Source organism: Rana temporaria, chromosome 11 (assembly GCF_905171775.1).
Source record: "Rana temporaria chromosome 11, aRanTem1.1, whole genome shotgun sequence".
NCBI lineage: Eukaryota > Metazoa > Chordata > Amphibia > Anura > Ranidae > Rana > Rana temporaria.
In genome coordinates this window covers 144,473,018-144,498,453 of record NC_053499.1, presented here as the reverse complement: position 1 = coordinate 144,498,453, position 25,436 = coordinate 144,473,018, and the positions used below count along the sequence as shown (strand labels likewise).

Sequence of the window (25,436 nt, the reverse complement as noted above, 5' to 3'; positions counted from 1 at the left end):
TTGCGGCCAGCGTAACTATGCGCCCACGATACGCCGGCGTAGGAAAGTTACGTTGGCCGGATGAAGCCTATTTTCAGGCGTATCTAGTTTTGTGGGCACAGCGCACAGATACGACGGCGCATATTTGCACTTACGCGGCGTATCTGGAGATACGTCGGCGCAAGTGCTTTGTGAATCCGGCCCTATATGTTCATTTTTTATATCTCCAGCACCATTCACATACATCTCAGCAGAAATCTTTGTGAAAAGTCTCCATCTCTGGGAATGTTATTGGAGTCGCTGTTGTGGGAGGAGCCTGCACACATGGAGTTGCCAAGAGTGGGATCATTAATCAGATTGTGTGGACACAGCGGAGGAGACACTCCTAGTCCTGAGCAGAATGCAGAGCCAGGGAGGCTGAGCGCCCAGCAGGTGAGAGATCGCAGAGTGAGCAGCTGCTTCCTATCTCTGAGCTGTCAGGCGCAATGACACGTCTGCCTCCTATTGGATAACAGGAAACCGTCTTCATCCCCGCCCGCATTTAACCAATTCAGTGCAGTGGTGTGTCAGACCTCTGCAGAGGGACCGCTGCTTCCACTGCAGATCAGATGAGAACACATCCATAAGGTGGGTACACCCGAGTTGAATTGATTTTGTCATTTTTCTTTTTTTTTAAAGAACATTTGTTCAGTTTTCTAATCATTAGTGGGGTCAAATCGACAAACATTTTCACCCGCAGTAACTAGAAAATTAGAAGGAGCGGGATGGAAAGCTTTGGTTCTGGTTTGGGAAAGTCCATTTATTCTATTAGCTAGATTCAGGTACGGCGGCGCATCTTTCCGGCGGCGTGGCGTATCGTATTTACGCTACGCCGCCGTAAATCAGAGAGGCAAGTGCTGTATTCACAAAAGCACTTGCCTCCTAAGTTACGGCGGCGTAGCGTAAATGGGGCCGGCGTAAGCGCGCCTAATTCAAATGAGGACGAGGGGGGCGTGTTTTATGTAAATGATTGGTGACCCGACGTGATTGACGTTTTTTACGAACGGCGCATGCGCCGTCCGTGTACATATCCCAGTGTGCATTGCTCCAAAGTACGCCGCAAGGACGTATTGGTTTCGACGTGAACGTAAATTACGTCCAGCCACATTCACGGACGACTTACGCAAACGACGTAAAATTTTCAAATTTCGACGCGGGAACGACGGGCATACTTAACATTGACTAGGCCAGCTATTTGTTCGACTAACTTTACGCCGGAAAAAGCCGTACGTAAACGACGTAAATAAAAAATGCGCCGGGCGCACCTACGTTTCAGAATCGGCGTATCTAGTCATTTGAATATTCTACACCGAACTCAACGGAAGCGCCACCTAGCGGCCAGCGTAAATATTGCACCCTAAGATACGACGGCGTAGGAGACTTACGCCGCTCGTATCTTAGCCTAATTAAAGCGTATCTGGTTTCCAGAATACGCTTAAATTTACGACGGCGCAGATTCAGAGTTACGACAGCGTATCTACTGATACGCCGGCGTAACTCTCTCTGAATCTGGCTATATATTACCAAACGTATTGGGACGCTTGCCTTTAGGCCCCTTTCACATTGAGGCGTTTTTCATGCGGTACAGCGCTAAAAAATAGCGCTGCTATACCGCATGAAAAAATCGTGCCCTGGAGGCTTCCATGTGAAAGCCCGAAGGCTTTCACACTGAAGCGGTGCGCTAGCAGGACCGCTCCAAAAGTCCTGCTAGCCGCATCTTTGGAGCGGTATTGGAGCGGGGTGTTTACCGCTCCTATACCGCGCCTTTCCATTGAAATCAATGGGAAACCGCAGTAATACCGCTCTGCAGAGGCGCATTGCGGGCGGTATTAACCCTTTTTCGGCCGCTAGTGGGGGTTAAACCTGCACCGCTAGCGCCCGAATATCGCGGTAAATACGACAGTATAGCGGCGCTAAAAATAGCGCGGCTATACCGTCACCGCACCTCCGCTGCCCAATGAGAAAGGGGCCTTACACACACATAAACTTTAAAGTGGTTGTAAACCCTTACAGACCACTTTGACCTACAGGTAAGCCTAGATTAAGGCTTAAGAGCCCTTTCACACTGGAAACGCCTATAGCGGAGCGTTATAATAGCGGTAAAACACTGCTATTTTACCAAGTTTTTACTGCGTTTTCAATTCATTTCAATGGAGAGGGGCGTTTTTGGAGCGTTTTTTTTCAGCGCTCAAAAGCTGCTCCAAAGATGCTGCTTGCAGGACTTTTCTCAACGCTCCTCCAGCGCAACGCCTCAGTGTGAAAGGGTCCATTGAGATGCATGGGGAGCGTTTCATGAGCGTTTTAATAGCGCTATTTTTACCGCGGCAAGACGCCACAAAAACGCACCAGTGTGAAAGGGCTCTAACTGTAGGTCCAAGAAATATCTCCTAAACCTACATGGTTAAGGAGATATTTCCAAGAAAGATGGCAACGATGTCTACGGCGCATGCGCTGTAGACAACGGCACGCAGGCGCACTGAGCGTGCCGCTACTAACGGCATCATGCCGTTAGTGGCGGCTCCCACGTGCGATGTCATCGCTGCTCCGGCCAGTCACATCGCTGGAGCAGCGACACCCGGAAGTCACTCCGGGTATCATGGTGGCGACAGAGAACGTGTCCAAGGACCGCTGCGGGGGCTTCGTTCTCAGGTAAGTAATATATAATGAGCTAGTATGCTATGCATACTAGCTCATTATGCTTTTATCTTGCGGGGGGGGGGGGGTTTCCCACAAGAGACTTCCACTTCCACTTTACTTCCACTTTAATGGCATCCCAGTCTTAGTCCGTAGGGTTCATAATTGAGTTGGCCCCGCCCTTTGCAGCTATAACAGCTTCAACTCTTCTGGGAAGGCCGTCCACAAGGTTTAGGAGTGTTTATGGGAATATTTGACCATTCTTCCAGAAGCGCACTTGGATGTTGGACGCCTGCACAACTCGACCTCAATTGATAGAACACCTTTGGGATGAATTAGAGCAGAGACTTCGAGCCAGGCCTTCTCTTCGAAAATTCGGAATTCGAAAATTTGGAAATTCGAAATTTCAGAAATGCAAAAATATGAAAATTCTGAGATTTCGGAATTAACAAATTTTGACAAATTTCAGAATTTTCTTATTTTTGCATTTCCGAAATTTCCGAATGCTCTAAAAAAACGAATTCGGAACTAAACAAGTTGCACATGTCTAGATTTTACACAGTGTCCCAATTTTTGGGGAATTAGGGTTGTAGTTGTACTTTTTACCATTATTTCTATTCTATTATTTCTATTCTATTATTTCTATTCTGTTTCAACTCTGTTGCAGATCAGGAGTAAACATGGAGGCTTTAGAACGCAGTGGGTGGTCTGAGCTGCATCACGCGGCTTACAAGAATCACGTCTCGCTGGTAGAACGTCTCATTGAGTCCTCTGGACCGGCAATCTTGGACACCACAACGGATGACTCCATTCAGAACACGCCACTGCTGCTGGCCGTCTCCAGCGGGAGCCATCAGATGGTGAACTTGCTGGTCAAACTTGGCGCAGTTGTTACTTGTATAAACAGACACCGGCAGGGAGTTGTGGAAATCTGCGCTCTTCAGGGCCACCTTCACCTTCTCCAATACTTCATTGGTCTTCACAACAAGAATCTGAATGTGTATAAGAAACTTATTGCCCTTCTGGACTCTGATGAAGAAGAAGAAGACCACGTCGTTGGGTCTTGTTCCATGATTTCTCAATTGACCAGCCCCTCGGGGGAGGGGTCAGATGGCCATCTAAAAGGTTTTATCGAGGAAGGCCTGGTTTCTGGGTTGGTTGGCGTCTTACGGAGAAGTTTTGGTGAGAAGGTCAAGGCTACAACATTATATCTGCTGAAAAATATCTTGAGGTGTAAAAATGGAAGGAGGAAGTTACTGGAGATTGGTGGAATCCAAGTCCTTGTGTCTCTCATGGACAGTAAGTTGAGGAATTTATTTCCCACCATAATGGACTCGGTATGTGAACTGAGTGCTGAGGAAGACTCTGCTGAAGAGCTCTCCAAAACCTTCATTCCAACCCTCAGAGAAGTACTGTCCGTCCTGGAAGAGGAGGCCCCGGAGGAGGTCCTACAGCCAATATTACAAGGGACGGGCCTCCTCGCGGCCTCCTCTCCTCCATGGAAGGATGCAATGGGGAGGCAAAGTGGTCTTCTCACCCTTATAGTAAAACTATTTCAGGTCTGCCAGTCAAAACCCCTTCTAATTTCATGGAGTGATGCTGTGGGACGTATCGCTGAAGGCCACCAAAATAACCAAAGTATTCTCATCAATGAGAACGCGGGATTGTGCCTTCACCACATGATGAAGTCCAAAAACAGAGATGTCCAGATGTCGGCCGTGGAAACGTTATACAGGTAAATGAATCTGAAAATGTATAGTAAATGCTCTGTATTAGTTGTCTCAATCAACCATGTGAGCACACAACTCTTGAATAAAGGAGGGGCCCTTACATTTGGGCCCCCGATCTCGTATGCCCAGGAAAGGTTGTGCCGCTCTAAGCAATAGAAGACACAGATGAAGGGCAGAAAGGAACCGTTTTACTTGCCAAAAGATCTGTAAAGTAACCACTTTAAGAACCCAATGGGCCAGATTCTCGTAGATTCCGCGGCGGCGTAGCGTAAGCCATTTAAATACAAGCCGCCCCCTTTGAATTACGCGGCCTTACGCCGGGCCATTTACACTACGCCGCCGCAAATTACGGAGCAAGTGCTTTGAGAATAGGGCACTTGCTCCGTAATTTGTGACGGCGTAGTGTAAATGGCCTGGCGTAAGGCCGCGTAATTCAAAGGGGGCGGCTTGTATTTAAATTAAGCGCGCCCCCGCGCCGATCGAACTGCGCATGCGCCGGCCGTAAAAATAGCCCAGTGCGCATGCTCCAACTCACGTCGGAAAACGTCAATGAAGCCGACGTGAGCGTAATTTCCGCAAATCCCTATTCGTGAACGACTTAGGAAAACGACGTAAACGACGGAAAAAGACGACGCTGTCCCGACGCCATACTTAACATGGCATACGACGGACCTTCATAAACTTACCCCCTCATATAGCAGGGGTAAGTTTACGCTTACGGAAACGACGTAAATGACGACGAGGCTGCGCAAAAAACGTTCGGGAATCGGCATATCAGGCTCATTTGCATAGACAAACGCCATCTAGCGGCCAGCGTGGAATTACATCTAAGATCCGACGGTGTAAGTGACTTACGCCAGTCGGATCTACGCCGTATCTATGCGTAAATGATTCTAAGAATCACTCGCATAGATACCCGGGCTCAGAAACAGAGATACGACGGTGTATCTGGAGATACAACGTCGTATCTCTTTTGAGAATCTGGCCCAATATGTATAACCACTTAAGGACCCACTACCCACTATATACGTCGGCAGAATGGCACGGCTGGGCACAGGCACGTACAGGTACGTCGCCTTTAAGAGCCCAGCCGTGGGTCGCGCACCTGTGACCGGGTCCGAAGCTCCATGACCGCGCCCACGGGACCCATGGACCCGATCGCCGCCGGTGTCCTGCGATCGGTCACAGGAGCTGAAGAACGGGGAGAGGCGAGTGTGAACACACCTTCCCCATTCTTCTCTGTGGCAGTGACACTGATCGTCTGTTCCCTGTTATAAAGTGACCTCAAGTTGTACACAAAGATGAAACAAATCCTCCTATATAAGTTGTATCTGTTTATCTGCGGGATTCTCTTCTCGACATCCCTTCAAAATGCTGAATTTATAAGCTTGTCAGAGGGTTCAGAAAAAAGGGGGCGGAGAGCTGAAGTTACACTCTGTGAGGGGAGCTCTGAGAGCTGATTGGAGGGAAGGGACATGACCCCCTCCCCATTCACACAGCACACAGCAACAGAGCTGAGGCTGTCAATCATGCTGGAGGTCCCTCCCCTGTCACCATTTTTCTCTCAGTGTCAATAAAAATTCATGATGATAGCAGAGGAACAAAGCAGTGGACAAAAATAACACTTAGTGCTCTTAATTGAGACAAGTAGACACTATAGAGGGACATGCTTTGTTCATATTTCTTGTTTGAAGTTTACAAACACTTAAACCCGTCTCATGTATTTATCTCAGGTTGGTGGAAGGGAATCCTCACACCAGAAGGCGGGTCCTGGAGTCAGGCAATCTATCCAGCCTCATCCACCTGCTGAGGAGAAGCAAATCTCAGCGTACACAGGAGGCGGTGGCCCGGGCACTGTGGACCTTGGCAGGGGACGAGATGGAGGCTCAGAGAATGGTGGCTGCCAGGATAGGTGCGGATCAGATCACCATTCAGAAGTACAATTCTCCGATGTGTAATTTTCGGACGCCAGACAGCGCCAATCCTGCTCTGTATACAATACAGAACCCTAATTATTATCAGCTGCACAGTGTCACCTGTCCTGTAATTTCAGGGTATAGAATTCCTCTTACTGGCAGCTCCAGGTCAAGGGAAAGTTCCTCCTACAGTTGTGCTCATAAGTTTACATACCCTGGCAGAACTTATGATTTCTTGGCCATTTTTCTGAGAATATGAATGATAACACAAAAACATTTCCTTCACTCATGGTTAGTGTTTGGCTGAAGCCATTTATTATCAATCAATCGTGTTTACTCTTTTTAATTCATAATGACAACAGAAATGAGCCTGATCAAAAGTTTACATACCCTGGTGATTTTGGCCTGATAACATGCACACAAGTTGACACAAAGGGGTTTGAAAGGCTATTAACCACTTAAGCCCCGGACCAATATGCTGCTAAATGCCCAAAGGCGTTTTTACAATTCGGCACTGCGTCGCTTTAACAGACAATTGCGCGGTCGTGCGACGTGGCTCCCAAACAAAATTGACGTCCTTTTTTCCCCACAAATAGAGCTTTCTTTTGGTGGTATTTGATCACCTCTGCGGTTTTTATTTTTTGCGCTATAAACAAAAATAGAGCGACAATTTTGAAAAAAATGCATTTTTTTTTACTTTTTGCTATCATAAATATCCCCGAAAAACATATATAAACATTTATTTTTTCCTCAGTTTAGGCCGATACGTATTTTTCTACCTATTTTTGGTAAAAAAAAACGCAATAAGCGTTTATCGATTGCTTTGCGCAAAATTTATAGCGTTTATAAAATAGGGGATATTTTTATTGCATTTTTATTCATTTTTTTTTTACTACTAATGGCGGCGATCAGCGATTTTTTTTTCGTGACTGCGACATTATGGCGGACACTTCGGACAATTTTGACACATTTTTGGGACCATTGTCATTTTTACAGCAAAAAATGCATTTAAATTGCATTCTTTATTGTGAAAATGACAGTTGCAGTTTGGGAGTTAACCACAGGGGGAGCTGAACATTTTAGGCTTCACCTAGTGTGTGTTTACAACAGTAGGGGGGTGTGGCTGTAGGTCTGACGTCATCGATTGTGTCTCCCCTATAAAGGGGATGACACGATCGATGCGCCGCCACAGTGAAGCACGGGGAAGCCGTGTTTACATACGGCTCTCCCCGTTCTTCAGCTCCGGGGAGCGATCGCGACGGAGCGGCTATAAACGAATAGCCGCGCCGTCGTCCCGGATCGCTCCCCGAGGGAATCCGCCCGCCGCACGCAGCGGGGGTCCCGATCGGACCCCCGACCCGCGGAAAGGCAAGGACGTATATATACGTCCTTCTGCCTGTCCGTGCCATTGTGCGGACGGAAATAGTCGTGCGGCGGGCGTTAAGGGGTTAAAGGTAACCGTCCTCACCTGTGATCTGTTTGCTTTTAGTTTGTGTGTGTGTATAAAAGGTCAATGCGTTTCTGGACTCCTGACAGACCCTGGCATCTTTCATCCAGTGCCGCACTGAGGTTTCTGGATTTTGAGTCATGGGGAAAGCAAAAGAATTGTCCAAGGATCTGCAGGAAAAGGTAGTTGAGCTGTATAAAACAGGAAAGGGATATAAAAAGCTATCCAAAGAATTGAGAATGCCAATAAGCAGTGTTCAAACTCTAATCAAGAAGTGGAAAATGAGGAGTTCTGTTAAAACCAAACCACGGTCAGGTAGACCAACTAAAATTTCAGCCACAACTGCCAGGAAAATAGTTTGGGATGCAAAGAAAAACCCACAAATAACTTCAGGTGGAATACAGGACTCTCTGAAAACACGTGGTGTGGCTGTTTCAAGATGCACAATAGGGAGGCACTTGAAGAAAGATGGGCTGCATGGTCGAGTCGACAGAAGAAAGCCATTACTACGCAAATGCCACAAAGTATCCCACTTATAATACGCCAAACAGGGATATTTCACACATTCCCTGTATACTTGTAGTTTTTTAGGCAGGTGTAGCCCACAGAGGGTCCTCAATCTGTTATGAGAAAAATAGGAGTCTGCCATTGTTTTATTTTTTTCCAAAATGCTAGTTGACTGGTTCTGTCCGGATTCCAAATACTTGACTGTGAGACCCGGGCGCAGCATGCAGTGTATCAGAGAAAGTGTTGCCGGCAGGATCAGCAGGTGGAAATAAAGCAAAAAAAAAAGAAAAACGAATGCAGCCACCACATCTAAGGACTGGTTAGCTGAGATATATTACTATTATTATATTGACTGCTGTGTTTTTTAAATGACAGATGTTTTTGTGTTGTTTCTCCAGGTGTACCTCTGCTGGTTGAATTCCTCTCCCTTCCGTCTTGTACACTGAACTTGATTGGGACCGGCGGTCTCAGCGCTCTGGTCCAAGGACCCTACGACGTGAGAAACGCGGTGATGTCTGCTGATGGAGCCCGCCATCTTGTCCGCCTTCTGAGATCGCAGGAGGAGGAGGTGGTGCTGAGCGCCATCCGAGCCCTCCAACACATCTGCCTTGGAGTCGGTATGTGGCACGCATAAGGAAAGGGTGCGAGGAAATGACATGCGTAATAATGTATATATATATATATATATATATATATATATATATATATATATACATATGCAGTGGAACCTTGGTTTAAGAGTAACTTGGTTTGAGAGTGTTTTGATTTGCAACCACCTTTTTTTTTCAATTCTGACAAGCAGAATTCAAGCTAAATATGCCTGCAGTACCTCATTTGGCCTGAGGTGCGGGGGCACATGAGCCGAAGTGTCCTCGGGCCTTTTTGACCGTTGTTGGTGCTCTCTGGCGCCCCCCCCACCTCTGGCCGCATTTGGTATTGCATCCCATTGAAGTCAATGCTGAACAAATTATTTTAGTTTACATTGATTTCAATGGGAAAACTCGCTTTGATATGCAAGTACTTTGGATTATGAGCATTCTCCTGGAACGGATTATGCTCGTAATCCGAGGTTCAGCTGTATATATATACATATTAGGTGGTAGATGTCCAAACATGGTCAACAGCTATCTGTTGGATATGATGTGAAATAGACTAGCAGGAGAGATCAGACTACACAGATTGTTTAACCTCTTGTCTTTGTAACTGACATTGATAATTCGATCTCCCGGAGTTCCTCTCTATCACCTACTATCTTGTGTTGTTCAGGTTTTGTTCCACATGTCAAGAACCAATGTGCCGTGGCCAGCTCCAGCGGACTGAAATTTCTCATCGCATTAATGCGGCACTGCGACTCCGAGCGGGTTCGGGTGGAAGCTTCTCTCGCTATCGCTGCCTCTGTTCTCGGTGGGTCGGCAAAATGAGACTCTATGTCTTTAAAGTTATTTTTCATGTATTATGTTATTTGACTTCTTTAGAAAGAAAGAAGAGAAAACAGAAAAAATGTGGAAATCCAACTCTGAGCTCCAACCCGACATATATCTGCAGGCTGGTCTGATGACATCACAGGTCCTTCCTCTTGTGTCACGGGGGGTGGTGGCCCATCCTATCTACAGTCTAGGTCGAACATGCCAAATTGCAGCCCCCCCCCAAGATGCATGAGTGTTACGTGTCAGCAAAAATCCCCTCCTCCCCCAAAAATTGTGAGCGCTAATCTGCATGCTTAGATCAAATTCTCTCATTTCACAATCCCCCCCACTCCAATAAAAATAAATCCCATTTCCCAGTACAAATCCTCTACCCCCTCAAAATTCCCCTCCAAGCTCAAATCCCCCCCCCCCCACCCTTAAAATCCCCCGTCCAGCAAAAATTCCCCTCCTCCAATCCCCCATCCTAGCACAAATGCCAAGCAATCATCCCTACTAGCACAAGTCCCTCTCCTAAAAAAAAATCCCCTCCTAGCACAAATCCCCCCCCCACCATATTACCTATTGTAGCAAAACCCCCCCAATCCCCCATCCTAGCACAAATCCCCCATCCTAGCACAAATCTCCCCCTCCAAATGTCCCCTCCTAGCACAAATGCCCCCCAATCATCCCTACTAGCACAAGTCCCTCTCCTAAAAAAAAAAATCCCCTCCTAGCACAAATCTCCCCACCATATTACCCTTTTTAGGCACCCCCCCTAAAATCCCCCATCCTAGCACAAATCTTCCCCTCCAAATGTCCCCTCCTAGCACAAATGCCCCCCAATCATCCCTACTAGCACAAGTCCCTCTCCTAAAAAAAATCCCCCCCCCCACAATATTACCTTTTGTATCTCAACTCCCCCCCCCCAAAAAAATCCCCCATCCTAGCACAAATCTCCCCCTCCAAATGTCCCCTCCTAGCACAAATGCCCCCCAATCATCCCTACTAGCACAAGTCCCTCTCCTAAAAAAAAATCCCCTCCTAGCACAAATCTCCTCCCCACCATATAACCTATTGTAGCACAACCCCCCCAATCCCCCATCCTAGCACAAATCCCCCATCCTAGCACAAATCCTCTTCCCCCCATCTCTCCTCCCAACACATATTACCTCAAATCCCCACTCCTAGCACACCCCCCCCCCCCCCCAAATTTCCTCCCCTAGAACAATTCTTGTCTCTCCTAAACCTTGTGGACAGCCTTCCCAGAAGAGTTGAAGCTGTTATAGGTGCAAAGGGTGGGGCAACTCAATATTGAACCCTACAGACTAATAGCTGGATTCAGGTACGGCGACCCATCGTTGCGGCGGCATAGCGTATCGTATTTACACTACACCGCCGTAAGTTTGCAAGGCAAGTACTGTATTCACAAAGTACTTGCCTGCTAAGTTACGGCGGCGTAGCGTGAATAGGCCGGCGTAAGCGCGCCTAATTCAAATGAGCATGAGGGGGGCGTGTTTTATGTATATGAAGTGTGACCTGACGTGATTGACGTTTTTTAAGAACGGCGCATGCGCCGTCCGTGTACATATCCCAGTGTGCATTGCGGCTAAGTACGCCACACGGACGTATTGGTTTCGACGTGGACGTAAATTACGTCCAGCCCTATTCACGGACGACTTACGCAAACGACGTAAAATTTTCAAATTTCGACGCGGGAACGACGGCCATACTTAACATTACTAGTCCAGCTATTTGATGGAATAACTTTACGCCTGAAAATGCCTTACGTAAACGGCGTATCTTTACTGCGTCGGCCGGGCATACGTTCGTGAATCGGCGTATCTAGTGATTTACATATTCTACGTCGAACGCAATGGAAGCGCCACCTAGCGGCCAGCCTAAAAATTACACTTTAAGATACGACGGTGTAAGACACTTACGCCGCTCGTATCTTAGCCTAATTTAAGCGTATCTGGTTACCAGAATACGCTTAAATTTGCGTCGGCGCAGATTCAGACTTAGGCTGGCGTATCTACTGATACGCCAGCCTAAATCTTTCTGAATCTGCCTATAAGACTGGGATACCATTAAAGTTCATGTGCGTGTAAAGGCAGGCGTCCCAATACTTTTGGTAATAAAGTGTATCTCTGATATCTTTGATTTGTAGACCTTTTATGTGATTGTAAATGTTGGCCGCCGTCCCCGCCCGCTATCTCAGCTGTTTGTTGTACGGACTGACTGACCCGAATGTATTTGATCTTTTCACGTCTCAGTGCCTGGCTATAAATGTTGGGGAAATATTTACCTTTGTGTCGCCGGGTTGTCGCAGTGACGGGGCGCTGTGTATCAAAGCGTGAATTGCTGGTTCTAGATCTGCCGTACAGTATGATTGATATCCGCTGGGGTGGACAAGTGCTCACATGCCTGCCGGACGGCGCGAGACGGGCGCAGTGTTTATTCAACAGAAAATAAATGTATAGACCACAGAATGTATACCTTGTCCTCCTAGGAGAGTATAGAGAGGTGGAAAATCTCTGCAATCCATAACAAAAATCTTTTATTTCTGGGATTATTTATTCTAACTATACTGTATATGGGAATTAGTGTTGTGTCAGTCTTTGTTATATATTGTACACAGTAACTTCTATACATTGTGACATGCTCAGGGCCGTCTTTAAAGCAGGGCAAAAGGGGAAGCTGCCCTGGGCCCTGTCATTGTTGTGGGGCGCAAAGTCATACCTCCCAACTTTCTGAGATGGGAATGAGGGACGCCTATCAGCAAAAGTATGCAGGCATAGGACACACCCCCTTGACACGCCCCCTTAAAGGAGAATTGTACAAAACAAAGATTGGTTAAACCCACAAGTGCTTTTTTTACCACTACTATTCCTTTATATTGGCTTTTGGAATTTACAAATGAAGCCATTTAGAAATCAGATGAAAAGTTTAGCGCTGGGAAATACTTTTTTGATAGATTAAAAGTGCATTTTATATACAACTATATAGAGATCAGACCAAAATGAGGGACACATGAGGAGAATGAGGGACAGAGGGACATTGCTCCAAATCGGGGACAGTCCCTCGAAATCAGGGACAGTTGGGAGCTATTTTTATTTTCTTACTACATATCCATTCAATACAGAAGTCATTTTGCAAGTCGTCTTGAGAGCGCCTTGCCAAATCGCCCCTAAAGTCGTGCCGCCCCAGTGTGAACCAGCTCTTTCATTAGACATGTGCAAGTCGTTTTGGTTCGAATAACATTTTTTGGTTATTTGTAGATTCGTATGTATCGAAATTTTAGGAACGAATTTAGTTAAAATTTGTTTTGTTTATTTGTTTTCTAATAAATTCCAAATTTTCAACGATTTGATTTAGAATTGGTCGAAAATGTATCGACTGATTCAAATTCTGTGTGAAAAATACCTTACCCATAGTGAATTTTTCACCCTCTGTGGTCAGTCTAATGCGATCGGAAATTCTGACAAGAAAAGTCCGATGGGAGCTTTTGGTCAGAAATTCCGACCGTGTGTAGGCTCCATCGGAATTTTTCTGTCTGAATTTTCGCCAAGAAAAATTTGAGAGCTGGTTTTCAAATTTTCCGACAAGAAAAGTTCTTGGATGAAATTCTGATCGTCTGTATGCAATTACGGCGCGCAAAAAAAACATGCATGCTCGGAGTCAATTTGACACATGCTCGGAATCATTGAACTTAATTTTTCTCGGCTCGTTGTAGTGTTGTACGTCACCGCGTTCTTGACGGTCGGAATTTGGTGACCATGGGCCAGATCCACGAAGCAGTTACGCTGGCGTATCTATTGATACGCCGCGTAACTTCTAGGTTGCTCCGGCGTATCTTTGTTTTGTATCCACAAAACAAGATACGCCTGAAGCTGGGCTAGATCCGACTGACGTACGTCTTAGTACGCCGTCGGATCTAAGGTGCATATTTCCGCTGGCCGCTAGGTGGCGCTTCGTCGATTTCCGCGTCGAGTATGCAAATTAGCTAGATACGCCAATCCACAAACGTACGTTCGGTCGGCGCATTTTTTTATGTCATTTCCGTAAGGCTTTTTTCGGCGTAACGTTACCCCTGCTATATGAGGCGTATTCAATGTTAAGTATGAACGTCGGGCCAGCATCGAATTTTACGTTGTTTACATCGTTTGCGTAAAACGTTCGCGAATAGGGCTTTGCGTAGAATTACGTTCACGTCGAAAGCATTGGCTTGCTGCAGGTTAATTTGGAGCATGCGCACTGGGATACCCCCACGGACAGCGCATGCGCCGTTAAAAAAAACGTAATTTACGTCGGGTCAAGACGTATTAACATAAAACACGCCCACAACTTAGTGATTTGAATTGCGCGCCCTTACGCCGACACATTTACACTACCCCGCCGTAACTTACGGTGCAAATTCTTTGTGGATACGGGAAATACGCTGTTACGGCGGCGTAGTGTATCTTAGATACGCTACGCCGTACGTAAACATGCGCCGCGCTACGACGCATGTTTGAGCCAAAATTCAGTCGGACAAAAATCCACGGTTTTCTTGTCGGATTTTCCGATCGTGTGTACGCAGCATTAGTAATTGTTCACCCCGGTCAGCTTTATTGAATGCTCAGCCGTCTTCAGTCTTTATTATAGTAAATCCTTTTTTTTGCAATGACCAGGAAATCCGGAAAACCTGGAACTCATCAGTAAGTCCTCAGGGTTCAGTTACAGCCACATTCTCCGTCTTCTGCACTCACCCAATGATGAGGTCCGCCTAACTGCCGGCGCGGCCATCGCCACCTTCGCCTTCAACAGCCCCAGCCAGCAGAAGGAGATTGTCCAGAGTGGCGGGGTGACCTGGGATGACTTCAGCCCCTTCCTGGAAACAGACGATGAGAATCTAGGAGCCAGCACAGCCTTCCAGGTATGAAGTGTATGGATCATTGCGTTTATATTGGATAGATTGGCGTCTACTGTATATTGGATGGTGTATAGCCAAGTAATTCTGATCCTTATAATACCGGACACAATGTAGCAGATATTATACACATCATGGCCCGGATTCAGAAACAAGATACGACGGCGTATATCCTGATACGCCGTCGTATCTCTGAGTGCGGGCCGTCGTATCTATGCGCCTGATTCAGAGAATCAGTTACGCATAGATATCCCTAAGATCCGTCTGGTGTAAGTATCTTAGGCTGCATAATCACGCTGGCCGCTAGGTGGCGCTTCCGTCTAGTTACGCAAGGAATATGCAAATCAGGTATTTACGCCAATTCAGAAACGTACGTCCCGCCCGCGCATTTTTTTACGTCGTTTACGTTAGGCTTTTTTTGGCGTATAGTTACCCCTGCTATATGAGGCGTAGCTAATGTTAAGTATGGCCGTCGTTCCCGCGCCGAGTTTTGAAAATTTTACGTCGTTTGCGTAAGTCGTTCGCGAATAGGGCAGGACGTCATTTACGTTCACGTCGAATCCAATACGTCCTTGCGGCGTAATTTTGAGCAATGCACACTGGGATATTTTACGGACGGCGCCGTTCAAAAAAAACGTCAAAAACGCGGGTCAAGTAAAATTTAAATAAAACACGCCCCCAACATCTCCATTTGAATTAGGCGGGCTTACGCCGCAACACATATGTTACGCCGCCGTAACTAAGGGCGCAAGTTCTTTCTGGATACGGAACTTGCGCCCAAAGTTACAGCGGCGTAAGGAAAGATGCAAGCATCTTTCTGAATCCGGCCCCATAAATCCATCCCTCATTTGCCATCATTTGTTGCCTTTTCCGTTGGCTATTAATTGGAACTCTAATATTTTTCTGTTCTGGTGGCCAGAGAAATTCCTAGAATATCCAGAAAAGACCAAGAAGAGAGAGATGCAAGGCCCCGAGGATAATTTTCCCACGGCGGCGGACTGACGGTGCTCTTGGTCAGAGTGTCTTTCCAGCACTAATGCACAATAAAAATGTAGACTATAGAGCCGGCAACTCGTACTTCCAGATAAGTTACTTTATTTCATTGAGTGAAATGTACAAATAGCAGTGGCTTACGCGTTTCGTCAATAAGGCTTAATCATAGCCATGGCTATGATGATCAAGGCTTGTTGCCGAAAAACTTAAAGGGTTAATAAAAGAAAAAAAACATTTGCTTTAAAATAACAAACATGTGATACTTACCTCCACTGTGCAGTTCGTTTTGCACAGAGTGGCCCCGATCCTCGTCTTCTGGGGTCCCTCGGCTGCTGTCTCTGGTCCTCCCCGCAAGAACTCACCACATTAATGCGAGAGAGCTCGCATGGTGGTGAGTCCTTGCGGGCGCCATAGCCGCTCACTCTATCACTCGGCTCCGCCCCTCGGCGCGCCGCGTCACTGGATGTGATTGACAGCAGCGCCAGCCAATGGCTGCGCTGCTCTCAATTCATCCGCTCTAGCCAATCAGCGGCCAGGCTGAGCGGCGAAGAGGATCTCGGGACCGAGCGCGGGACTTTCGAGGGGTCAGGTACATAAAACGGGGGCTCGGGGGAGGGGGGTGCGGCAACATCAGATGTTTTTTCACCTTAAGGCCCCTTGCACACTGGGGCGTTTTTCATGCGGTACAGCGCTAAAAATAGCGCTGCTATACCGCATGAAAAATCATGCCCTGCAGTGTTCAATGTGAAAGCCCGAAGGCTTTCACATTGAAGCGGTGCGCTAGCAGGAGCGCACCAAAAGTCCTGCTAGCCGCATCTTTACCGCGGTATAGGAGCGGTGTGTTCACCGCTCCTATACCGCGCCTTCCCATTGAAATCAATGGGAAAGCGCGGTAATACCGCCCGCAACGCAGGCGGTATTAACCCTTTTTCGGCCGCTAGCGGGGGTTAAAACCTCACCGATAGCGCTCGAATATCGCGGTAAATATGACGGTATAGCCGCGCTACAAATAGCGCGGCTATACCGTCACCGCGGCTCCATGCTGCAATGTGAAAGCAGCCTAATGCATAAATTGAAAAAAATGTTTTCCTTTACAACCGCTTTAAGCCACAGCTATTTGTACACTCCACTCGATGAAATAAAGCAACTTATTCGGAAGTACGAGTTGCCGGCTCTATATTCTACATTCTACATAACACACAGCTCCTTTCTGTATCTGCAATGTATAGAGCGTCCTGACTCTCCTGTAGTCCAAGGGAGGGGGCGAGCACGACACTCCACACCAGGGAGAAAGCCTTGCATTACTGTGTGGAGTTACAGACAGAAGAACAGGAAGTGAGGATTTCTCAGAAGAAATAAGGACATTTAAAAGCAAAATGGAAGGATGAGGTAAGTGAAGGAGGACTGCACTAAGGTAAAGGAAGACATTTAGGGAAATAACTTGTACCATACAACCCCTTTAAATAAAAAGAGTGGAGAGCCATGATGTCACTCTTGGAGACACTCCCCTGATGGATTGCAGACCCCCTTAGTGAAGGATGAAGTCATGTAGTATAATGATGACATCACACAAAGGCTTTGTGAAGTTCTAGTATTATGCCGCGTACACACTATCATTTTTCGGGTTGTAAAAAATTACGTTTTTTTTTAATGTCATTAAAAACGATCGTGCGTGGGCTCCAGAGCATTTTTCGGGTCCTGAAAAACGGGCAAAAAAAAAATTCGAACATGCTCTATTTTTTAACAACGTTTTTAACGTTGTCATTTTTCGGGTCGTGTGTGGGCTTTAACGACGTGAAAAATCTGTGCATGCTCAGAAGCAAGTTATGAGATGGGAGCGCTCGTTCTGGTAAAACTACCGTCTGTAATGGAGTAAGCACATTCATCACGCTGTAACAGACAGAAAAGCGCGAATCGTCTTTTACTAACACGGAATCAGCTAAAGCAGCCCCAAGGGTGGCGTCATCCGCATGGAACGTCCCCTTTATAGTGCCGTCGTACGTGTTGTACGTCACCGCGCTTTGCTAGATCATTTTTATTTCACGATCGTGTGTAGGTAACGCCGTTTTAATGATCAAGTTGAAAAGAAAATCGTTTTTTCTAGAGCCTGAAAAACTTAGTTTTTTACAACCCAAAAAATGATCGTGTGTACGCGGCATTATAGTGAATAATGTCCCCTCTATAAATGGCGTCTGTTTTCCTGCAGCTGGTGGTCTTGGCTCCGATTATTCCCGATAAAGATCCATCGTATACCTGCGCGGTGGGAATTCAGACGCTGATTGGGCTGCTGGAGAAATCACAATCTAACAAGACGCAGGCGCTGACAGCTGATTGTGTGGCCAGATTGTCGCACTGCCGGGCAGGTAACACAATGACCAACATGATGCATGTATTATATGAAGATGGTGATCCAGAGCTGTGTGCTGGCTCCATATGCCGGATAGTTAGGGTGAGATCTGAACTGAGAATACTCCTCCTAGTCCCTGATCTAATCTGGGGTTTGTCTCTAAGCAGGTGCTGGCTGGGGTATTTCTGTGCTGGTTATGTTCAGTACTTTTGGGATTAAGTATATTTTTTGCTTTGTATGTTGCCCAGCAGAGGTGGTGCTGTTTGGTAGGTAAGGGTTAACTCTGCTGGCCAGGTTTTCCCGGGCTTTTCTGAAGAGTGCCGCCCTCTGCTGGGCAAACATATAAAAATGGAACTGAATCTAGATCAAGATTTATTTGAGGACGGAACTGCTAAGATGTAAGCTGCCACTCTTCCGGGTTACCACTAGGGTGACCACATGTCCCGGATTACCTGGGACAGTCCCGCATTTTGCAGGTCTGTCCCGGGCACATTCATTCCAGGGCAATACAGTGTCCTGGAATGAAACTGACACAACTTGGGAAACAACTTGGATAGGGTATAAGGATTATGGGGTGTCCAACGTGACCTGAAGAAACATCAGATGAGGACAACTTTTTTCTCTATGTAAACAAAAAAAAAAAGATCTTGGACTGTACTCCCTCAGGAATAACTGCAGTTCTAATGCTTGCAGATACTACCAGCCCACCTGGCTGCCTTCACTACCAGCCCACTTGGCTGCTCTGAAGAATGCCCCAGCACAAGGGATTGGGATTTAGCTCAATGCTGTCCCTGGAAAGTATGCTACGCCGGGCACTCTCTCCCCTTGTATGTCCCTGGGTACACTGAGGTACTTACACTATCCCTTGCTCCCCACTGCACTGGGCAAGACTCCTGTTAAAGTGGAGGTTCACCCGAAAAGTTAATTTTTAACATTAGATTGAGGCTCATTTTGTGAAGGGGAATCGGGTAGTTTTTTTTAAATCGAAGCAGTACTTATCGTTTTAGAGAGCGATCTTCTCCGCCGCTTCCGGGTATGGTCTGCGGGACTGGGCGTTCCTATTTGATTGACAGGCTTCCGACGGGCTTCCGACGGTCGCATCCATCGCGTCACGATTTTCCGAAAGTAGCCGAACGTCGGTGCGCAGGCGCCGTATAGAGCCGCACCGACGTTCGGCTTCTTTCGGCTACTCGTGACGCGATAGATGCGACCGTCGGAAGCCTGTCAATCAAATAGGAACGCCCAGTCCCGAAGACCATACCCGGAAGCGGCGGAGAAGATCGCTCTCTAAAACGGTAAGTACGGCTTCGATTTTAAAAAAACTACCCGATTCCCCTTGACAAAATGAGCATCAATCTAATGTTAAATATTTTTTTTCGGGTGAACTCACGCTTTAAGGCCTCCTACTGCAAGATCTACAGATCTCCCCAATGCCAGCCAGGGTGTCTTCTGCAAAAGACCCAAAGGAAACAGAGATTCCTCTCTAAGGCTTCCTCTTCTTCATTTCCTCAGCTCCCAGCCTGGAGGCAGAGCCCCCCCAGGCCCCAGGGTCCCGTCCCCGGATTCACAACAGAAACCTCAGCACTCCATCTTCCACCTGACTCCCCTGCTGGCTAGGCTCCACGATATTTAGGGGTTATTCCAGCCACCCTGCCAGGGCGTTCTGCTTAAGGATTGGCCAGATGTCCTCAAGTTAGCAGCTCAGGACCTCCTACCCCCCCCCCCCCCACTAACTTCCAGAAGCTTCTCCAAGCTTCTAGAACCCAGGGGGAGGCAGTAGAGACCTGTCCTTCAACCTGACCTACAATAACGCGACCTAATTACAGACTCACACAACTACCATGAGTCAACAAATACATTTACCTAGACTAGTTGCACCCTAGAGGGTTCTACAGAAGCATACAGTAAGTTAAGCCACTACTCTTGGATTGCATACTCAGAAAGTGGTGAAGCTGAAGGCTCAGCATGAGAGCTAGGCAACTAGCATTTTCAGAAGCAGGTCAGTAATGGATGAAATTGCTAGAAATATTGACTATGGACCTGTGATCTCTCCATGTCCCCTCAGGTTTAGCGGCTGCCATGGTCTCCATAGATGTTGTCAGCTTCCTGTGCCGTCTTCTGTCCAGTCCATCCGGGCAGGTGAAGGGCTCCGCCGCCATCGCTCTGAGCTTCCTCAGTCTGCACCCTCTGGCTGAAAGACAGCTGCTGAGAAGGTATCTGAAATTGCAGATCTTAACTGAACATTGGTTTGGTAGCCCTAATCCAAATTTAAAGCAGAACGAAACCGATCGAAACGGTTTCCCAAAACAGTTACATTCATAGCCTGCTGTGAATGATAACTATTACAGTTGCTTGTGTTCTCAACCGAACTGTCAAGCCACCAAATAGCCAGTAATTGATCACATGGCAAGTGCAAATCAAATAGAGGCACAGGGCCAGATTCTCAAAAGAGATACGCCGTCGTATCTCTGAGTCTGGCCCGTCGTATCTATGCGCCTGATTCTTAGAATCAGTTACGCATAGATTTCTTTTAGATCCGACCGGCGTAAGTCTGTTACGCCGTCGGATCTTAACTGCATATTTACGCTGGCCGCTAGGGGCGCGTACGCTGATTTACGACCTAGAAATATGTAAATCAGCTAGATACGCAAATTCACTAACGTACGCCCGGCCGACGCAGTACAGTTACGCCGTTTACGTTAGGCTTTTCCCAGCGTAAAGTTACCCCTGCTATATGGTGGCGTACATGCGGCGTACCAATGTTAAGTATGGACGTCGTTCCCGCGTCGAATTTTGAATATTTTACGTCGTTTGCGTAAGTTGTCCGTGAATGGGGCTGGACGTCATTTACGTTCACGTCGAAACCAATACGTCCTTGCGGCGTACTAGGGAGCAATGCACACTGGGATATTCCACGGACGTCAATCACGTCGGGTCACAAGTTATTAACATAAAACACGCCCCCTTGTTTCAAATTTGAATTAGGCGGGCTTACGCCGGCCTTTTTACGCTACGCCGCCGCAACTTACGGAGCAAGTGCTTTGAGAATACAGCACTTGCCCGTCTAAGTTGCGGAGGCGTAACGTAAATCGGATACGTTACGCCCACGCAAAGATACAACGAACTACGAGAATCTGGCCCTAAGAGAGGGCTTGACAAATTTGCTTGGAATCTAGGAGCCAGCTAAAAAAGTTAGGAGCCAAAAAACGCGCCCCGTCCCGACAAGCTCGTGTGCAGAAGCGAACACATACGTGAGTAGCGCCCGCATATGAAAGTGGTGTTCAAACCACACATGTGAGGTATCGCCGCGATTGGTAGAGCGAGAGCAATAATTCTAGCTCTAGACCTCCTCTGTAACTCACAACATGCAACCTGTAGAATTTTTTTAAACGTCGCCTATGAAGATTTTAATGGGTAAAAGTTTGTCGCCATTCCACGAGCGGACGCAATTTTGAAGCGTGACATGTTGGGTATCAATTTACTCGGCGTAACATTATCTTTCACAATATAAAATAAATTGGGCTAACTTTACTATTGTCTTATTTTTTTAGGTAAAAAAAGTGTATTTTTTCTCAAAAAAGTGCACTTCAAAATCCAAAGTACAAACACGCATGCTCAGAACCAATGTTAACCATAAAGACCCATACACACGATCTGACTTTTTGACAATAACAGTTCAATGAATGTGTTTTATCGGACAATCCGCGTGTACGCTCCATCGGACAATTGTTTTCGTTTTTTCAACGGACAAATGTTCGCTGTGCATGCTCTCAAACTTTTCGGCAACAAATGTCCGATGGAGGATAATCCGATCGTGGGTACACAAGTCCATCGGACTAAAATCCAAAGTACAAACACGCATGCTCAGAACCAATGCTAAACATCAGACAACAATAGCAGAAGTTGCCCAAAGGGTGGCGCTAAAGAGCAGAAAAAACACTTAGTTTTGCGTTTGTTGGTTGAAAAAGTTCTGCTGTCTGTGTGCAGAACAAGTTCACGGCCAACGCCCTTGGCACAAAAAATCCACGTATTTGTCTGATGGAAGTCCGATCGTGTGTACCAGGCTTAGGTTGCCCACCTGTGGTCTCTGCATACTGTCCGTCCTCCTCTGACCATAGTCTCTGCTCTGGTTGCAGATGCCGGGAGGATCCTGAGATGATGAAAGTTTTAATCTTCTACAATAAGAAGCGAAGGTGGCCGGAAAACTTTCTGGAGCGCTGGAGACACATGAGGGCGCTGACTCTGCCACCCATCCGGAATCTGTCTACAGAGGGGCACACAGAGCCCAGGAGGTGAGCAGGGCCCATACTCATCCCCAACTTTTTCATTTTTGCCAGTTACAAGGGGTTCCCTCCCTGGGATAAGTTTCTGTGTCTGCACACCTACTGTGCCTATTATTAGAGGTTCCCACCATTCCTGCACACCAGCTCCACCCATTATGGGGGTCCCACTATCCCTGTGCTGAGTTCCTGGGTCTGTACACCTGCTATGCCAATTATAAGGGATACACGCCATCCCTGTACTTGGTTCCTGAATCTGTACACCTGTTATGCCCATTATAAGGGATACACGCCATCCCTGTGCTTGGTTACTGAAACTGTACACCTGCTGTGCCCATTATAAGGGATACCCACCATCCCTGTACTTGGTTCCTGAATCTGTACACCTGCTATGCCCATTATAAGGGATACCCACCATCCCTGTGCTGGGTTCCTGGGTCTGTACACTTGCTATGACCATTAGAAGGGATACACGCCATCCCTGTGCTGGGTTACTGAATCTGTACACCTGTTATGCCCATTATAAGGGATACACGCCATCCCTGTGCTTGGTTACTGAAACTGTACACCTGCTATGCCTATTATAAGGGATACACGCCATCCCTGTGATGAGTTCCTGGGTCTGTACACCTGCTATGCCCATTATAAGGGATACACGCCATCCCTGTGCTGGGTTCCTGAATCTGTACACCTGTTATGCCCATTATAAGGGGTTCCCACCATCCCTGTGCTAAATTCCCGGGTCTGTACACCTGCTGTGCCCATTATGATGGGTTCCCACCATCCCTGTGCTGAGTACCCAAGTAAGGAATGTTGTCAGGGAAATCTCACTGTTGGAATATCCAAGATATAAAAGAATCCAGGAACTGACAGAGCCCACCAAGTTTCACCTATAAATAAAATACCAGTTTTTGTGAAATTGGCCCTTTAACCACTTCACGCCGATATACGTTGGCAAAAGGGCACGGCTGGGCACAGGCACGTACCTGTACGCCGCCTTTGTCCTGTTCCTGATCCTGTTCTCCCGCGGACCCGATCGCCGCTGGTGTCCCACGATCGGGTCACAGAGCTGAAGAACGGGGAGAGGTGAGTGTAAACACACCTTTCCCCGTTCTTCCTAGTGTGGCTGTCACTGATCGTCTGTTCCCTGTGTTAGGGAACGACAATCAGTGACGTCACACGTCCAGCCACGCCCCCCCACAGCAAGAACACTCCCTTAGGGCACACTTAACCCCTACAGCACCCCCTCCTGGTTAACCCCTTCACTGCCAGTGTCATTTTTACAGTAATCAGTGCATTTTTATAGCACTTTTCGCTGTGAAAATGACAATTCGAACAAATGTGTCAAAAGTGTCCTATATGTCTGCCATAATGTCGCAGTCACGAAAAAAATCGCTGATTACCGCCATTACTAGTAAAAAAATTTTTTTATAAAAATGCCATAAATCTATCCCCTATTTTGTAAACGCTATGGCCCAGATTCACAAAGCACTTACGCCGACGTATAAAACGTTACGCCGACGTAAGTGCCAATATGCGCCGGCGTATGTGTGCGGCAGACCCACAAACCAATATGCGCCTAAAAACAGGCTACACCCCGCCGACGTAGCTTGCACACGCCGGCGTAGGGTGGGCGCACATATGGGCTGGGCGCATGGTGCTGCTCCCATTGATTAGCCATTCAAACATGCAAATGAGGGAAATACGCTGATTCACGAACGTGCGTGTGCCCGGCGCATGCTACGTGAGATGCGCGTAAGTTGTACGTCCGGCGTAAAGTTATTCCCCATAAATTAGGTGCAACCTGGCAACAGACATGCACAGGTCTGCACCAGGGAACACAAGCCGGCGTATTGTGCGTTGGACGTGTGTCTGGCTGGGCGTACGTTATGTTCATGCGTACGCAGTGATCCGACGTAGCATAGGCAGTTGTGCCGGCATGGTTGTGAGCAGGCGCAGGGGGGTGCTGAGTATGCGTCCACGTCACGGCGCATGCGCCGTTCGTGATACGTACCTATCTGGCGCTCGGCCCATCATTTGCATGGGGTCACGCCCACTTCCACCTACGCCGGCGTGCGCCTTCGAAACCTACGCCACGCTGGCGCAGCGTTGGGAGCACTGGCTTGCTGAATGCAATGCTTGCCTCTCCGCGTTACGTTAGCGTGGCGTACGGTGTGTGCTCTACGGCGGCGTAATGTGCGCCTTGCTCTATGTGAATCTGGGCCTATAACTTTTTAACTTTTGCGCAAACCAATCAATAAACGCTTATTTACCAAAAATATGTAGAAGAATACGTATCGGCCTAAACTGAGGAAAAAAAATATTTTGTATTTCTTTTTTGGGGGATGTTTATTATAGCAAAAAATAAAAAATGTTGATTTTTTTTCAAAATTGTCGCTCTATTTTTGTTTATAGCGCAAAAAATAAAAACCGCAGAGGTGATCAAATACCACCAAAAGAAAGCTCTATTTGTGGGAAAAAAAGGACGCCAATTTTGTTTGGGAGCCACGTCGCACGACCGTGCTATTGTCAGTTAAAGCGACGCACTGCCGAATCGCAAAAAGGGGCCGGGTCCTTTAGCTGCATAATGGTCCGGGGCTGAAGTGGTTAAACTTTCCTTTATTTTTGTAAATACCATTTGCTGTATTATTATTTCTGTTCTTTTTCATGATAAAATTGTGAGGGTTTTCATTGGCTGGGAATAATGTTTCTCCAGTCCCAGGCGTATGCGAATATTTGTGACGTCAGCCGATGATCAGACGAAGATGGCGTGGAAGAATCCTGCGGTGAATGAGACCCCCACAGATCCATCACTTCCTTCCGGCGGGAATGTTGTCAGTTTTCTCCATCAATAAATGAACGGATTTTCCATCCTGAACAATGAAACAGCGTCATCCCCGTCCGCATTAGAAGATCCGCAGCAAGACCGTGACCAGATTTATCTATAGAGAGAGATCAGAACCAAGTCACCACAAAAGAAATCTCTTTATTTTAGGGAGGATACAGAGAAAAATATAAAGCGATATTTCAGGTGTTGATGACTTTCTCTCCTGTCACATGACATCCAATATCCAGAGCCAGACGGCGAGGTGACCAATGGGATCACATGAATCTGATTTCCAGAGACGGCGATCAATGACATCACTGATCACCCAATATGGCCAATAATACATTTCACATGAATTGTTACTTTGTATCTTATAATCCACACTTCATCTGCAAACAATAAAAATACCCTATTTCATGTAC

The 25,436-nt window shown here is 47.0% G+C and overlaps 1 protein-coding gene across 1 annotated transcript; it reads left to right on the top strand.

Moving 5' to 3' along the window:
- The first annotated feature begins 264 nt into the window (after nt 1-264).
- LOC120917809 (ankyrin and armadillo repeat-containing protein-like) lies at nt 265-25,436 on the top strand. Its single transcript, XM_040329362.1, has 10 exons — nt 265-606; nt 3,320-4,387; nt 6,116-6,294; nt 8,651-8,869; nt 9,519-9,656; nt 14,329-14,573; nt 17,767-17,923; nt 19,973-20,120; nt 22,044-22,199; nt 24,904-25,436. Exons 2-10 carry the CDS (start codon nt 3,333-3,335, stop codon nt 25,040-25,042), a joined length of 2,436 nt encoding a protein of 811 aa, XP_040185296.1. The 5' UTR covers nt 265-606; nt 3,320-3,332; the 3' UTR covers nt 25,043-25,436.